The 16073-nt window shown below is 49.8% G+C and overlaps 1 protein-coding gene across 1 annotated transcript in view; it reads left to right on the top strand.

Annotated features, from left to right (window-relative positions):
- SCFD2 (sec1 family domain containing 2) overlaps positions 1–15411 on the top strand; it is a 456513-nt gene extending 441102 nt beyond the window's left edge. The window contains exons 8-9 of the mRNA XM_025887412.2: positions 4559–4678; positions 13996–15411. Coding sequence (XP_025743197.1) covers positions 4559–4678; positions 13996–14088 — 213 coding nt within the window. The 3' untranslated portion in view covers positions 14089–15411. The remainder of the gene's footprint in view (positions 1–4558; positions 4679–13995) is intronic.
- Positions 15412–16073: the final 662 nt, after the last annotated feature.

Below are 16073 nucleotides of genomic sequence, written 5' to 3'. Positions count from 1 at the left end.
GCTGCATTCTTGACATCCCTGAAGCCTAGAGCCGCATCAGGCCCTGTAGTAGTTGCTCACTAAATATTTGTTGAACGGATGAGTAACTGAGTAGAAAGCACCGTGCTCGACATGCAGTGATGGGTGGCAGTGGCAGTGCTCTTACTAATTTCTATGGGGAGAAAAGCCATTGCCAAACCATCTTCAGAGTCGGCACTGCTGTTCCCAGGGCCGAGTGCCCTTTGAGACCAAAGTTCCTGTCGCACTCTCTCCCTTCTCCGAGGCTCTGCCGTTGTTGGAGAATGGGGGCCTGACCCTTGCCTGGTCTGGGGACAGTGGAGTCACACATTCAGAGAAACTGAGCGGAGGAGAATCGGCAGCAGGATTCCCAGGACTCCTGGAGGGTGCCAGAGAAACCAGAAGCAGAGGAAACCCCGCTCATTGAAACCAATCAGGACGTCAGAGAGCCCTCGGGGCCCACAGCTGCCGAGGAGATTCCCACAGCCTATGGCTCAAAGGCTCCAGTAGATGGATGGTGGAGAGAAACTGTCTTCTCTAACCAGAACCCACGTCTGAAATCACAGCCAGCGAAGGCTCGGAAAGTGAAAGAGCAGTGAGTCTGACTCGCTTTATTAATCTGGGCATTTGCGATGGCAGTCAGGATGCTTACATCTTTCATCCTCCACGTGCCTCACACCAGGAACTCACAGACACCCGGGATGCAGCAGTGTGGGGCTGATTATAAGGAACGTGTTATTCTGATGGAAAAGACTTTCAAAGACTCCGCCTCCCAATAACCTGCCCACTGGACATGTTCTAGAAGGAAAGTCTGGTATCAAAATGTAAATCTAAACAGAAACCAAAATAGCAAACAGCAACGTGCATTAATGGGACCCTTTTATGTATACCAAACCCAACATTCCCTCAACTCCTTGGCCCCAGGGTATTGTTCTTTGTTGTTACTGTTCGTCTCCTTTTCATCTTTCGATACATCCTTCCAAGATTCTCGCGGCAGCGTACTTCAGAGCCCAGACTCTCTTAATGGAAAGCATATGTCTTTGGGAACATACTGTCCCACTTGAAGTTCTGGAGCCAGTTGTATTTCTGTTCCAGGATCAAGTGAGAAACAGTTATTTGCAGGGCTGGAAGGAACTTCAGGTTAGCTCCTCAGCCAGGAAAAATCACACTTGAAGCAAAGAGTTTCTAAAAGATCTCTAAGAAAAGAAGAGCATCTCCAGTTAGCCTATGGGTCTTCTTCATTCATCTGTCCATTTATTTTATTCATGCAACATTTGTGGAAAGTTTACCATGAGCAAGGTCTGTGCTCAAAGCCCAAAATGCCAAAATCCCAAGATAAATATGATCCATCCTTCCCCTCCAGTAGCTCGCATTCTAGGAGAGGAGACAAGCAGCAGTCCAATTTGACAAGGCCACGGCAGAGGTGTGGTCAGATTCGGGTCACGGGGCAGGAGTCGAGAGACAGGGAGAGACAATTTTTCAGGGGAGAGGATACTCTTTAAAGAGAATAAGAGGGAAGGAGGTAAAGAAGAGAAAGAGAGGGTCCTTAACTATTGAATAACTGTAGAGCCAGGGCACGGACAGAAGCCAAAGCACACCGGTGTGGTCCCAACCAATGCCTGTGGGCCACCGATCTTTCCTACTAGCGTGGAGAATCTCCAGGACTTAGAGAGAAGTGGAAAAAGCAAAGTACGATGTTGAGTATCAGAAGTCAAGGTGGGAGTTACCCTTGGTGAGGTTGTGACAAGAGTGGGGTGCGAGAGGGTCGCCAGGGCGCCAGCTCTCTGTGTTTTGATGGCTTTGTTTACTTTGTGCAAGTAAATCAAACCGAACACTGTGATAAATGCAATTTTCAGTGCAAATGTTCAATCAAGCGTCATATGTTTACCCAAATGTTCAAAAAAACCCAAATACCACGCAGTCAGGCATGGCTCAAATTCTTGTGAAGGGCTCCAGCAAACAGTGTGCGTGGAAGATGAAAATAGAGACATGAAGCAAAGCCACACTGAAAGAGCCCTGTATGCTGAAAGAAGGAGTTCGCACTTCATCCTCAAAGACTCGTGGAGAGAGCAAGCACTGATGGAGCTGAGGGGCGTGTCAGAGCGTGGCCCCTTGTGCCACAATTGAGTTACTGGGTATAAGCTTAAAACTCTCCACCTGCAAAATGCAGCCATGATTGTATTTGCCCCCAAAAGCTATTTTGAGGATTGAATAAGATAATGCACAGAAATGTTTAGTAGAGTGCTCACTAGAGTCAACAATAAATGTTTGCATTTTAGAAAGCTTCCTCAGGCAGGAATGAGGACAGATGGGGGATAGCCAGACTGGCATGGGGAGACAAACCAGAAGCCTGTGGCAGTAATCTAAGGAAGACAGAATGAGAGCCTGACCGGAATAGGGACAGTGGAAGTCATGGAGAGATCCACAAATGTGAGGGGGTACAATTAAGAGGCTTGATCTGGGAAACGGAAGAGAGCAAAGTCCAAGGTGACTGTCAGGTGTCTGGCTCAGGGGCATGTGAAGATGGTGAAGCTGTTAGAAAGTCAACATGAGGAATAGACTTGGCAAGATCATGCATCAGATTTGGAGCCTGTTGAGTTTAGGGGTCCTGGGAGACACCCAGGTGGACAAGTCCACAGGAATTCAGTGGAGGTGTTCAAGCTAAGGACATAGATTTGGGAAGGATGTAAAAGCTTGTTGAGGGTGAATGAGTAGGTGAGACCCTTCGGGAGTGATGTATCGAGTGAGAAGAACCAGGGGCCAAAGATGGAGCCCGAAGTAACATGGACATATAAAGGGGCAGACCAAGAAAAGGAACCTGTGAAGAAATTTGAGAAGAAACGATCAGAAAAGGTAGAAGGAACAACCAACAGAGAGTGCTATTAGAGTAGCCAGGCAGGGTGTCATCAACTGTGACAGATGCCACAGAAATGACCCGTTAAGCGAAGACAAAGTAGTGTTCATCGACTCCTGCATATGATGGCCATGGGGACTTCAGGGGAATAGTGAGCCACAAGCAGGGTTGTCCTATGTATGTATTACGTGGCTTGGAAGAAAGCAGCCAACAGCTGCAATCCAGGGGAAGGAGAGCTACAGGGCAAGAAGCTGGGGTGGGGGTGGGGGGATGAGGAGTCAGTCTCTTCCTGAAGATCAGAGTCTCCAGTAGTCACCACCACCTGTTTTGGAAAAGGTTAGACCTCTCTGTCTCTCTCCCATTCTCCCTTCCCTCCCTCCTCTTTCCTTCTCTCCCTCTCTCCCTTCCTTCCTTTTTTTCCATCCTGCGTTTCTTCTCCAGAAGCCAAAGAGTAACTTATATAACTGGAAACACTGAATGTGTTGCCTCTTTAAGTGTTTTTAAAATAAGATGTTGACCTGGGGGCTGTCTGCGCGGGAAGATGGTTTCGGAGTTAGTGTGAATGAGTGAGTACATTCCCCGCGTTTGTGGACCCTCCCTTCGCAGACTCAAAGCCTGTTTCTCCCGCCTTGGGCTGAGGCGGCCATGTTGGGGGCCGGCAGCATGTTTCCTGCAGCGATGCGATGCTGCTCCGCCCTGGCCACCGCCCCCCCCCCCCGCCTCCAGCCCCCCTCTTCCACCCAGCGGGTAACCATTTGCCTCTAGAACTTGGGTCACACCACTTTTCCCACCCACTCCTCCCCAAACCTGCTCTGGCTTCCAGGTAGGGCTCAAAACATACTGTCTTCAGAAACTCCCTCTTGTGCCCATCCGTTAGTCACTGTGTGGGGGTCATTTTGCGTTTCCTGAGGGGTCCTGCGAGTTATTCTCAGTCTGGTATATAAGACTTTGCCTTATTGGTGAAATCATAAGGATCAGGGTAATTCTCCACGACATCTAGTGGGCCATTCCATGTAGAGTAGGTGCCCAGCTAAGGCTGGCTCGCAGAAGGTAAGGGTGTGAAGTCTGCGCTAGACGATAAGCTCCCAGGGCACGTGCCCCGCTCATGCATCTTTTTACCCCTTCAGCGCCAGCTCCCTAGGGCTCTGACCATCTATCCATTCCACAGAAATTTACTGAGCACCTGCCAGGTACCAGAAACGGCACTAGGTAAGCTGAGAATTCAGCAGTGAACCAGATCCCTGGTTCTAGAAGAGGAGACAGCCAATAAGGAAACAAACAAAGGAATAAATCCAATAACCACAGGCTGTGGCAAGCTCTTTGAAGGAAGTTAACAGAGCTCTGTAATGAAGAAGGGGCACGTTTATGCTCAGACCTGAAGGCTGCTAAGGAGGGAATAAATAAGTTGCCCCTCAGCCTTCTCTTCCTATTTAATAGCCCCACAACCCTTAACTTTTCCTTCAATAAAATATTCAAAGGGGTACAATAAGGTGACGTGGTATGGGTTTTCCTGGTCAGTGGGTTTACAACCCACTAACGCATCCGATCCTTGATGAATCACCGTCTCTCTAAGGGTTGTGTATGTCACCTGCACTAGGGGGGCGGCAGCCCTGGGGTCCGCATGGAGGGACAAGGGAGAAGGTGCCCAGCTGCGCGGCATTCTGTCCCAACACCAGCCGCTTGAGCCCATGGCGGTTTGTTTTGCAGGTGAGCCGGCCTCATCCCAGCGACCACCCCCTCCTGATCCTCTTCGTGGTGGGCGGGGTCACGGTCTCAGAAGCCAAGATGATCAAAGACCTTGTGCCGTCCCTGCAGCCAGGAACCCAGGTACTGAGGCCTCTGTGAACAGTGAAGGAGGGTCCTGAGGCACCAGTGGGAGGATGGCCAGGGGTCCTTCATCCGGCTTCCCAGCGCCTCCCCCGTCTCCATCCCGCCTTCCTTCTCCCACCCACTCCTGCCCTGTCACATTCCCCCTCCACCTGCTCCTGGGTCAGCGGTCCTCCTGCTGGGGACGCAGGGAGGAGAGCTGTCCCTTACAGTCCTCGCCTGCCTCTGGGCTTCAGGGGCTAAGTTGCTATTGTCCCTAGTCCCCCTGAAGGGCATATATTCTCCTATGTCCAGTCAGCTCTTAGCTACTCACAAGCTGTTACTCAAGGCGCATCATCAAGACGATGGCAGATGTAGTATCTGTCTCCTCTGTCGCCTCCTGCCAGTGCCCCTTCATCCCCTCGGAAGCGGCCCCATGGTCAAGAACACACACCTCTCGATTGTATAGGTTTGTCCTTGAGTCTTACCTCTGTCATTTACTAGCCAGCTGATCTGGGAAAGCAAAGCCTTCCATTTTCTCCCAGAAGCAATAGGGCTAGGGTGGCTGTGAGTCTTGGATCAGGTAAGGGAAGAGCATGTACTTCTAGCACCGTGCCTGCCCCATAGCTCTCAATAAATGGTGGCCACCCTTAGTATCAGCCGTTTCTGGGCGGTCAGCACCCTGCTCGGCGGTGGGGGGGGGAGGGGGCGCGGGTTTAGCTACTGACATGAGGCAGCCGGAGACAAAGGGGAGGGACTTCGGGAGAAGGAGAGCCCCTGCCTCTGGAAGTTCCAATCTGTCTGAGGGCGCAGAGCCGGCAACTCAATAAGACTTTAAGTCCTTGCCTGAGTGGGCTCCCCAAAACAGGCCACGTGGCAGGGACATGAGAGCAGGTGGTTTACATGGGAGATGATCCCAAGAAGCAGAAGCAGCACAGGAATCTGAGAAGGCAGACAGTCGAGAGAGAAAAGCCAGAAAAGAGTGCTTTGTTGTAGGCAGCCAAGGCTCTGTCCTCTAGGGGCCCGAGGAGCCCAGACGACATGCCCCCAGATTGTCCTGCTGGGAGACAGGGAGTCTGACACATCTTCCCACTGGCTCTCACCCCCCACCCCCATTTGAGACCTGCCTCTGAGGGCTTATCTTCAGCTTTAGCCCAGGGGGCCTCTGTCTCCTCTTAGGCTAAGTTCTGCCTGTCATCAGCCTTCCACGTCTCTGCTGGAATCCAAACTCCGCACTTGGCTGTGCAACCCTGAACTGCCCGCCCACTGCCTCCTGTTCACTGCCCCGTCTCCTCAAGCAGACATGGATTCCATTAGGACAAAGGCTGGGGCTCCCCAGGCCTGAGCACATGGCAGGAGTTCTGGAAGCCTGGTCTGCTGGCTTGATTGGCTACAGAGCAGCTCGATTGCCCCGTGAGGCAGAGAAGGTCTGGGTCCCGTGGTCTCCAGACACCCAGCCGAGGAACGGACCTGAGTATGTAGGCAGCTACGGAAAGTTCTTGAATGGGGAATGACCAGTCATTGGCTGTGACCATTTCTGCTTTTACTACCACCTGTCATGGTCCTAGCTGGTGAAATTTCTGACCAAGTGGTCAATTCTGCCTCATCTAACACCCTTTCAGCAGTGTCAAGGATCTGTTTAGCAAGCAGTTGCCTTTTTGAGCAAGACTTTTTTTTAATCAGAAAGCACACTTCTCGCTGTCCTTAATGAGGTGAACCAAATTCTTAGCTCTCCAGAACAGTGCTGCATTGTACCACCCCGACAGACATGTTAACCCCCACTCTAGAAGGATACAATGCAGCCGTTTTCAAAGCTGTGGGACCCAAGTTTGACAACACAGACCTGGGATCTGCAGCGGCTTCGCGACAACCCGACCCTGTGCCCGGTCATCTGCAGAGGGAGCTGCTCAGAGAATCCGGGGCTTAAGAAGCAGCCGTGATTGCTATGTGTCCATGGTGCAAGAAGTTCCCCCCGAAGAGCTAACAGGCCCCAGAAAGCCCCCAAAGGCAGCAGGGAAGAACAGCGGAGGAGTTATTGATCATGGTGACCTTGATCTCCAAGCTTCTGAAAGGAGGTGGGTTACCCGGATGTTTGCTGGGGTGGTACCTGCGGCGGCAGATCTTCCTTTCTCAGACCCCAACAGACTCACTCTGCCTTGGGTCCACAGCTACCTGTGCCCAAATCTGGGACGGGAGCAGCTACCTGCTTTTACACATGCAGCGGAAGGCCGGCCTTGCTGCTCTAGCCGTCCACCAAATGGCTGCTCTAGCTGTCCACGAAATGGCATGCATACGGTGCCATTACCGACTCAGACTTTGACATCTGTTGGAAAACACAGGTGAACTAATTGAAAGGCATAGGTTCTACTGAGTCTATGTGCCCAACAAACCCTCAACCAGCAAGCTAACTGGGACGTGACCGTCCATGTGAACAGCGGTAATATGCGTTATCTAACCCCAGTATTGTGTTTTCACTAGCCAGCCTACACGTGAACACCTCAGGCCATGAGGACTCGCCCCCTCCCCCTGCAGCCTACCCGGGCCTTGGAGGGCCTTACTGTTATATCTCTCTCCCCTAGACGAATCCGGATCGGCCTCCTTCTAGCCTTGCTCATTAGTGCTGGTTCCAGCTCCTGGGCCCCACAGAATTTACAGGCAAATCAGGCCCCTCCCTCTCCCACAAGTTCTCCCCTGGGTCTGCTCTTCTCCAACCCAAGGCTTTCCAGTCCCATGATGTGTATCTGAGAGTGATGGGTGTGGTGGCTGTCCTCAGCCCCACTCTGTCTCTCCCTCTCGAACTCAGCTGGAACGGAGAGCCATAGCTCGGTGTGGACAATGCTGAGACCATGAGATCGGTGCAGGGCAGTTGGATCCCCTGCCTCCTCATCCTCACCACAGCCGCCAAGGCCCAGCGCACCGTCTGAGGGATGGATTCTTTCCACTCGGTTTTCACTGCTCTAGAAGTGTCGACGTCAACTGAGTCTACAGTCTTTTCTCTCCAAGTTCCTCAGTCCTGCCAACAAGGGAGGTGCGGTCGGTTAAGCGGTTGATTCTTGGTTTCTGCTCAGGTCCTAATCTCAGGGTTGTGAGATCAAGCCCCGCGTCAGGCTCTGTGCTGAGCTTGGAGTCTGCTTAAGACTCTCTCTCCCTCTGTCCCTCCCCCACCTCTAAAAAAATACATTGGAAAAAAAAAAAAAAAAAGACCCACCCAGCCCTACAAATAGGGTCAGGATTGCTGGGTGACATGATTGTTCATCGAATGTTGAATACTGAACACTAGAAACTTTACTTATATTATATTGTAGCACAAGATAAAAGTAGCTCTTCTGGAGAATTCACCAACCTGTTGATTCGTTCCTGAGATTATGCACAACTAAAACCAGCCTGACTTTTGTATCAGTTCCTATTAACCCACATCTTCTCTATATCTACATGGGTGCTTTGGGGACCCAAGCACAGGAGCCCACCATTGCATCTACTGAATTGGATTCGTTGATTATTCAGTGAACATTTGTTGAATATCTGCTTTGTGCCAAGCACTGTCCTTCTGCTAAGGATAGAGTAGTGAGCGAGCCAGACTTGTGCCTGCTTTCGTGGAACTTACATTCTAATAGTGAAGGACTGATGTCAAGCTCAAAAACTCCAACCAGAGATAAGGGTGCCAGGAACACAGATGGTGCTATGGTGGGAATGAGTGGAGGGCGGCATTCCTTCAGACGGCACAGCTTCCCCATGGAGGAAAAGAATTTGAAAAGCATTCAGGGACCAGCTCTTCAAAGGAAACTCATAGAACCCACTTACGGCCCATCCAGGAATGAATTCTCTTCCACAGAAAGCAACAAGGTAGCAGGAAACATGGAATCCAGAAACCATATGTCTGCACCTGCTAGTCTTGTAGGACTGTTGTCATACTCTAAAACGGGTGTGTTTCCTCCACTCTGCCCGTGGTTGTTGGCCAAGGGGCCCATGAGAAAAAGTGGGCAGCTGGAGAAGGCCCTCTGTCCCAACTACAAAAAAAGGGATCGAAGAAGCAGCTCCCCCCACCCCACCCCAAGCAGCCCAACCATGAGGCAGGAAGCTTCGTAGGCTTCCCTTCACTCTGGAGTGCTTGTGCCCAGCACCCACCTCTGTCTCACTTGCTGCCTGTTGTGGGGCCCCATGCCCAGATGGCTCTGCAGGCTGAACTCTGTGGCTGGATGAGGGCCAAGAGGCCCACAGAAGCCTGAGATTGTGGGAAGAAAATAACAGGGAGGGACCCTCCCAGAGGACACAGGGAAAAGCCAGCTCAGGAAACAGAGAAAGACCATGTGGGCAAGTTGGCCCTGCCGTCCACCACTTTTCATAGGCAGATGCATGTTCCCACCCACATTTTCTAGCACTTCTATGTTTCTGGAGCTGAATATTTAGTGAGAATGTAAGAGAAAAAACAAAGTAGACCAAGAAATATGCTCATACACACACAGTTTGGCATAACTTTAGGGGTTCAGGATACCTAAATCCTGGCTCCAGGTTATTCTAAAATTGATTGAAAGGCCCAAGAGAGGAGTCCAGTGACTTCCTTTTTTTCCTCTGTTCAGTCTAGATTTATTTTATTCTTTTTTTTTTAGATGTATTTGTTTATTTGAGACAGAAAGAGACAAGTGAGCAGGGGAGGGGCAGAGGGAGAGGCAGGGAATCTCAAGCAAGGCAGACAGTTCACAGTGAGTTTCCCAGAAGGCCTGGCCGTGTCCCTGTAATTAATCCACTACCCTAACTGCCCTAACGATACAAACCTTCTACATTTAACACACATGTATGAGTATGTGTGTGTATGCCCATGCAAGCGAGGGTAGGCAGTGCCTCGGATATGATATAAGCTCACAAACTGGGTCATCAAGTGGAGGAATATGCGTGTTGGTGCCTGTGAATAGTTACTTTTACTGGGAAGAATCTTGCAAGTTTAAAAGAAAAAAGGAGAAAAACCATTTTTATCCCCTGCTGCTTTCAATTCAAAATGTTAGAAATCAGATGGATCCGAAATCTAAATCCTGGACTGCCCTGCTTCCTCTGTGTTTGGCAGAAATGGAACAGCAAGATGCTGGAACCTGCAAATTATAGTGGTGGCCTGCAGAAGCCGGACACGGGAAGAAAGCAAGAGGGCTGGGCCGCTGTCCGAGCCTGACCCACTCCTGCAGGAGCCCGGGCCAGCTGACAAGAGAGGCTCTGGGGAGCCCTGGGGGAGCCCTGGGGAGCTGCGGTGTCCTCCACCCCTGGCTCACAGATGGAAGTCTTCATCAGTGCCCTCGGCTGCCTGGACAAAAACCAGTTCTCTAGAAGGAATTCTCTTGTGCTGAATTTGCCTACCACCACACATTTGATGACTGTTTATAAAATCTTCATTTTATATCTAACAGGCCAGTCTCAGGCTCTTTTAAGCATTTTCTTTCTCATTTTTGACCATTTTTTTGTCCCCCCAGTTGGCTAATTTTTTAGACTGTTTAGAACTATTTTAGTCAAATAATGCAGAAATGCCTTAGTTGAATGGGCTAAAAACCTCTAAAAATGCTCAGATGAGTCTGAAGACCAAAAGATGCCTAAGATGTGAAAATGCTCGAGGCCCCTCATCTAACAGCGTAAATGAAGTGTTAGCCCGGCTTGTGATTCCCAGTAGGATATGTAGACAAATAGTTGAACTGATTTGAAATAATTTTCCCAGAGCTATTTGAGCTATCTGTTATTAGAGCCTCTCGGGGTAAAAAACTTCCTGCTGACCATTGCTAAACTCACTGCCTCCTTCCTTGTCTGACCGTTTCTGTTCACTCATTTTGTCATTCACTGACTGCCTATATCAAGGACCTGCTATATTTCGGGCACTGTGCTAGGAAACAGCAGAAAGACTCAGGAAAGGCAACAAGGAATTTAGTGTGGTACCAACAGCCATGGGAACACACTTCAGCTTTGGAAGGGGTAGTCTTGGAAGGCTTCCTGGAGGTGGTGATGCCTGAGCAAATTGTTGAAGGACCGAGAGGTCTTCAGGTAAAGAGGAGGGGGACTCGTGTTCTGGGTAAAGAAGCATCCCCAAAGTTCCACCCGTGAGACTGCAAATAGCCATGTTAGGTGGAGATCATTATTCCCACTTTATGGATGAGGAAAGTGAGGCCCAGCTAGGGTCCAACTCCTAAGTCTGTGCTCTTACCCACTGCCCCATCTGGCAGGAGTCCTTGGTCTGAGCTTTCTCGCCTCTTCAGAGCCCCTAGCTCCCTCCACACTGCCCTGGTTTCTCCATCTGCTTCTTTTCAGCCCTCCACATGCATGTCCCAGGCACCCTCTGGTTCAGCCCTCATGCTAAATACCTGCCTGTTCAGAGATGAGGGGTCCGGTCTTTGGGTCCTGCTCAGTGGAGGTCATGGAACCCACTGTCTCTGTCAGCCGTGGCTGGAAGCCCAGCACACCGTCTGAGGGATGGATTCTTTTGGCTCGGTTTTCACTGCTGTAGAAGTGTCGACATCAACTGAGTCTACAGTCTTTTCTCTCCAAGTTCCTCAGTCCTGCCAACAAGACTTACATATCCTGGGAGGCTCCCACTAGCCGTTATGCTTGCCCTCACCCCAGCCAGAGAGGAATCTGCCATTTTGACTCAGGAAGGAGCACAGGGGCCGGCAGTGGTGGTGAACACTGGCAAGTCACCAGGGCAGGAGAGGGGTCTCTACTGCCTCCCGAGAGTCAACTACTAGAGAGTATGCAAAGGACTTTTGTTTCTATGCACACGTTTTAAAAAATATCTGAATATGGGTTTCTTACCTTATGGTCTATGATTCCTAGTTGAACACAAACCTCATCTGAAACTACCTTCAGAACCTTGTGTGTGTTGAACAGACACATATTTTTCTAGGGAGTTCTTAGCTTTTATAACATTCAAAAGGAGACTTGTGACCCAGTCACAAAACCACAATAAAATGGCGCTCAGAATGGCCGAGTACCTCCTGTGCTCTAGGCACGTGACTTGATGCAACCCTTGCCACAGCGCCTCCAGCTCAGGGCTGTTGTTTGCCTTCTGGGACACGCAGAGTGAGGTTCCAAGGGAAGTGGCTTTCCCTGGGGCACGCAGCCAGCCTGCAGTGGAGCTGGGCTCTACAGGGCTCCCACAAGTGTGCCGGCCCAGGCACCGCTGTTCTTAGCCAACCTCTAGGCTTGGCGTGGGAGACCCTATGCAGACCCATGTGTTCATATGTTGTCTACACCATGTGTGCAAATAATAAGGGCATGCTAATATTCACTTGCTGCCCTCCAGCTCTCCTCCCCTGGCATTCAAGGACAACTGCGAGCACAGACTGCAGTATTTCTTTTTCTGCCAAAAATATAACTTGGCTGACATTAGCCATATATTGTTTAAGATCATTCTCTTTTGAGAAAAAGTAAAAAAGCTCTTTGCAAGGGCTCATTTTTGCTTGAAACAGAAAACTTTTTAATAACCCTCCCTTCTTTAACAAGAAGAAGGAGGAGGAGAAGAAGATGAAGAAGGAGAAGAAGAAGGAGAAAATTATAAAATGCTTTCTTCTCTCCTTCCTTCTTCGACTTGGGCCCCGTCTGCCTTTCCTTCACATTGGAGTGGGGACTCTCGTTTCTGACCAGTGAGCTGGGAGTTGGTTACATCATTGGCTTGGGAACACCTGGAACAGTGTGTCGGGGGAGACAAGGAAGTGTGCAGTGTCAGCGTGCACATGCCCGGGCTGTATGGCCCGGTAGAGCCCGGTCCTGCTGCTCACCTTGCGGTCGCCTCTGCTCAGGCGCTGGGCTGTGGAATTCCAGTTCTAGGACCTCCTTCTCCATTCCCAGAGTCAGCTCCTCCCCTGGCCGCCTGTGCAAAACCTCACCAGCCCTTAGCCCTTACCCAGCACATCACAGACCCAGCCCAGGCCCAAGGAATAAGTTGTTTCAGTGCTATAAAGAGAAATCTACCCCAGAGGCAAGGTCCAGACCGAAGGAAGCAGGAAGGGTCCACCACAGTGACAGGCCAGAGAGGCCTAAAGGTCCCCGTGGACTAGGGGAGTAAAGCAGCCTTGCCCAGACCCCTTGACATGACCGAAGTGACCAGATAGGCCCTTGGATGCTGGAGTCAGCCTGCCTGGGTTGGAATCCTCATTCAGTGATTCTCTGTGTGTTCCTGGGCAAGTTATTTAAACTTTCTGTAGTTTATTTTTTTTAAAGATTTTATTTATTTACTTGAGAGAGAGAATGAGATAGAGACAGAGAGCACGAGAGGGGGGAGGGTCATAGAGAGACGCCGACTCCCCGCCGAGCAGGGAGCCCAACGCGGGGCTCGATCCCGGGACTCCAGGACCATGACCTGAGCCGAAGGCAGTCGCCCAACCAACTGAGCCACCCGGGCGCCCTGTAGTTTATTCTCCTTATCTACAAAATAGGAATAATAAATGTACCCATTTTATAAGGTTGTGATGAAGATTACCCGGATTTTAAGTGAGAACATGCTCAGTGCCTGGCACATCATAAGAACCAATAAACCTTAGCCAATACCATCCTTATCCCATCATTGTTACAGGTTGACTTGTGCCCCCTCCCAAAAGATGCTAAAGTCTGAATCCCTAGCACCTGTGAATGTGACCTTACTGGAGATAGGTCTTTGCAGATGATCAAATTAAGATGAGGTATTTAGGGTGAACTCTAATCTGATATGACTGTGTCCTTATAAAAAGGGGAAATTTGGACAGAGAGACAGACATGCATTGATGGAAGACAGTGTGAAGACACAAGGAAACTGAGAGGAAAGCATGGAACTGATTTTCCCTCACAACCATGCCAACACCTTGATCTGGGACTTGTGGCATTCAGAACCATGAGACAATAAGTTTCTGTTATTTAAACCCCCAGCTCTGGGTCCTAGGAAATTAACACAGTCATCACCATCACCCACAATGCCGTCCACTCCTTGGGTGTGCCTTCTTATGCTCCCCGAAGGAGCAAAGGCTCCCTGGAGAAGAGAGAAACCTTCTCTCTATTGAGGTCAAATTACTGGATCCCAAAGCTACAGTATGATCGGATTCAGTTCAGCAGCCAGGTGGTGGCTGGGCTCGGCCATTCTCGGTGCCAACTGGTTAACGCTTCAGGAAACAGAGCCCCGCTATCCCACGGGCCATCCTTCCCCGCCTGTGCACCCCTCCTTCCACCCAGGACCCTAGCATCCGGTGGCGTCCAAGCTGCCACGTTCTGCCTTTTCTCCACAGTGCCCCACTCCGTGACTTCCCCCAGAGAAACACATTGCGTTTTATTTCTCGTCCTCCCATAACCTGGGGTTGGCTTTCCTAATTGTCTGCGGTGTGTTTGTCCCCTCCTGCTGGCAGGTCATCGTGCTGTCCACGCGACTCCTGAAGCCACTTAACATTCCTGAGCTGTTATTTGCCACTGACCGGCTGCATCCAGACCTTGGCTTCTGAGCGGCTGCTAAGAGGAGACCTGCCCGAGGTGGAAACACCCATCCTGTTGCCTGCCACCATTCAAGATATGCCTCCAAACCCAGTGTCCTCTTGCTAATTGTGGGGAGGACAGAATTCTGCCCCAAAGGTCTTGAGCAAAGTGCGAAGAGCAAACCATGTAGCAAAGTGCTTTGCTTGGACTGCCAGCGAGTCTTAAAAAAAAAAAAAAAATTCATTTTTCTAAAGGTGTCTTTCAGCTGGCTTCATTCGACATAATTCCCATTTCTCTGCTTGTGATCTTCCTGATTCCAACTGCAAGCTCCTGAATTCTACATAAACACCTGTTGGCAAGTGTTGGTAGCTTACAAGCTATTTGATCTGCAGTTGCTCAAGAAATTAGACATGCTTTAGTATTATGAGTGTGAAGAAAGTTTGATTTTCCTTAAGATTATGTAACTGGGGAGGGTACATTGCAAATTGGATCTGAGCGCTTGCTGAAAAGGCAAGGAACGGAGGGGTTAGCAGCTAGAGCCGTGCTAGTAGCCCACCGGCCACATAACTTGGCTTGTCATTACAAAGGGCGGCATTGTCCCCGCGAGCCCACTGGGCAGGGTCCCCAGTCTACTTGCAACAGTAGTGGGACAGAGGTTGATTGGAGGGCTGGCTCTGCCCATAAAAGCTTTCCTCCCCTCCCAAAGGAAGGCCCCCATAAAGGTTTCTGGTCCAGGGAGCCTAGATGGGAACCCCAACCCCTGGGACTTTTATGAATTAGTGTTTCTATTGAAATAGAAAGCTCTCTTTTCAGTTTGTCTCACTTCTGGTCATGGCAGAAAAACCCAGACCCAACTAGGGAAATTATTTAAGAACTCTGGCAAAAATGAACTGCTTGGAACCCACACATTTGTAGGTGTATGGTTCATGGAAATTTCTAGCATCTCTAAAAGATGTGTGTAATGAAGAGAGAAAGCTGAAAAACAGTTCTAGAGTGGATTAAACAGGTGGGCGAAGTAAAATGTAAATCAAAACACTCGTGTCTCGGATTTTAGTTCCCTGTAAAATGTTATTTTATGAAAAAACCGTGAAGTTGGAAATCATTCTGAGATGCAAAGCAAGTTTTATAGACACCAGTGTTCTTTTTTTTTTGGTCCAAGTATGTTGTCTACCTACTACCAGTGCTGCTGATACTAGAGAGCCCACATGCTTCTTTCATTCCCCTTATCTAGAATTTCGAATCTGAGTAAGGGAGAAAAATGGCGATAGCCCGAAAGAAATGCTAATTAAAGCAGAGATCACTCTTTTTTAAAATTAGAAAAAATAATAATAATAACATGTTACGTGTGTCAATGTGCATTCATTCATTTCCACATACTGAGTGGCATGTTCCGGGCACTCTGTGAGGTTCTGGTCACCCTGGTGAGGGAGCCAGACGCGCCCCTGACTCTGGGGCTCTCGCAGACTGAGCAGCTGGGGCTTCTCCTGGTGCTCTGGCTCCGTGTGAGTACCTGCTCAAGGTAAAGTCCTACGCCATACGTCTGTATGCAAAGGAAACTCTCTGGAAATTTAAAAACCAAACTGCTAATAAGTAGTGACCTCTGGGAAGGAGTGTAGGTGGGAGGGCTCAGAAAAAGGGGAGTCTTGCTCTTGACAGACTTCTGTGTTGTTTGAATGTTCTCCACAGCAAACCTGTGCTTGTGTATTACTTGTGTGGCTTTCTGTATTTTGCAAGTTAATTTTGTCTTTTCAAAGCTTCTAATCTGGAATTACACAAGAAGGAAGTCCCTGATTGTAAATGGGTCATCTAGCAGTTACTGGGCCCCCAAAGGCAGTGTGGTAGGAGGAAATGTCTGTGTGGCGGGAGGAAATGTCACACGTTAGGCTTATAACCGTCTTCCATCTCCATGGTCGCCGGCAGGAGGCACTGAGCTAGGCAGGCAATCAGGTAGCGGAAGGCTTTGGACAAAAGAGAAGCTTCACGGTGACTGGAGTTTGCTTTGAGTAAGAAGGTA

Source organism: Callorhinus ursinus, unplaced genomic scaffold (assembly GCF_003265705.2).
Source record: "Callorhinus ursinus isolate GAN/ISIS: 27379988/994484 unplaced genomic scaffold, GSC_fseal_2.0 scaffold4, whole genome shotgun sequence".
Classification (NCBI taxonomy): domain Eukaryota; kingdom Metazoa; phylum Chordata; class Mammalia; order Carnivora; family Otariidae; genus Callorhinus; species Callorhinus ursinus.
Note: the sequence above shows the minus strand (reverse complement) of the source record. Positions and strands in the feature narration are given on the sequence as shown.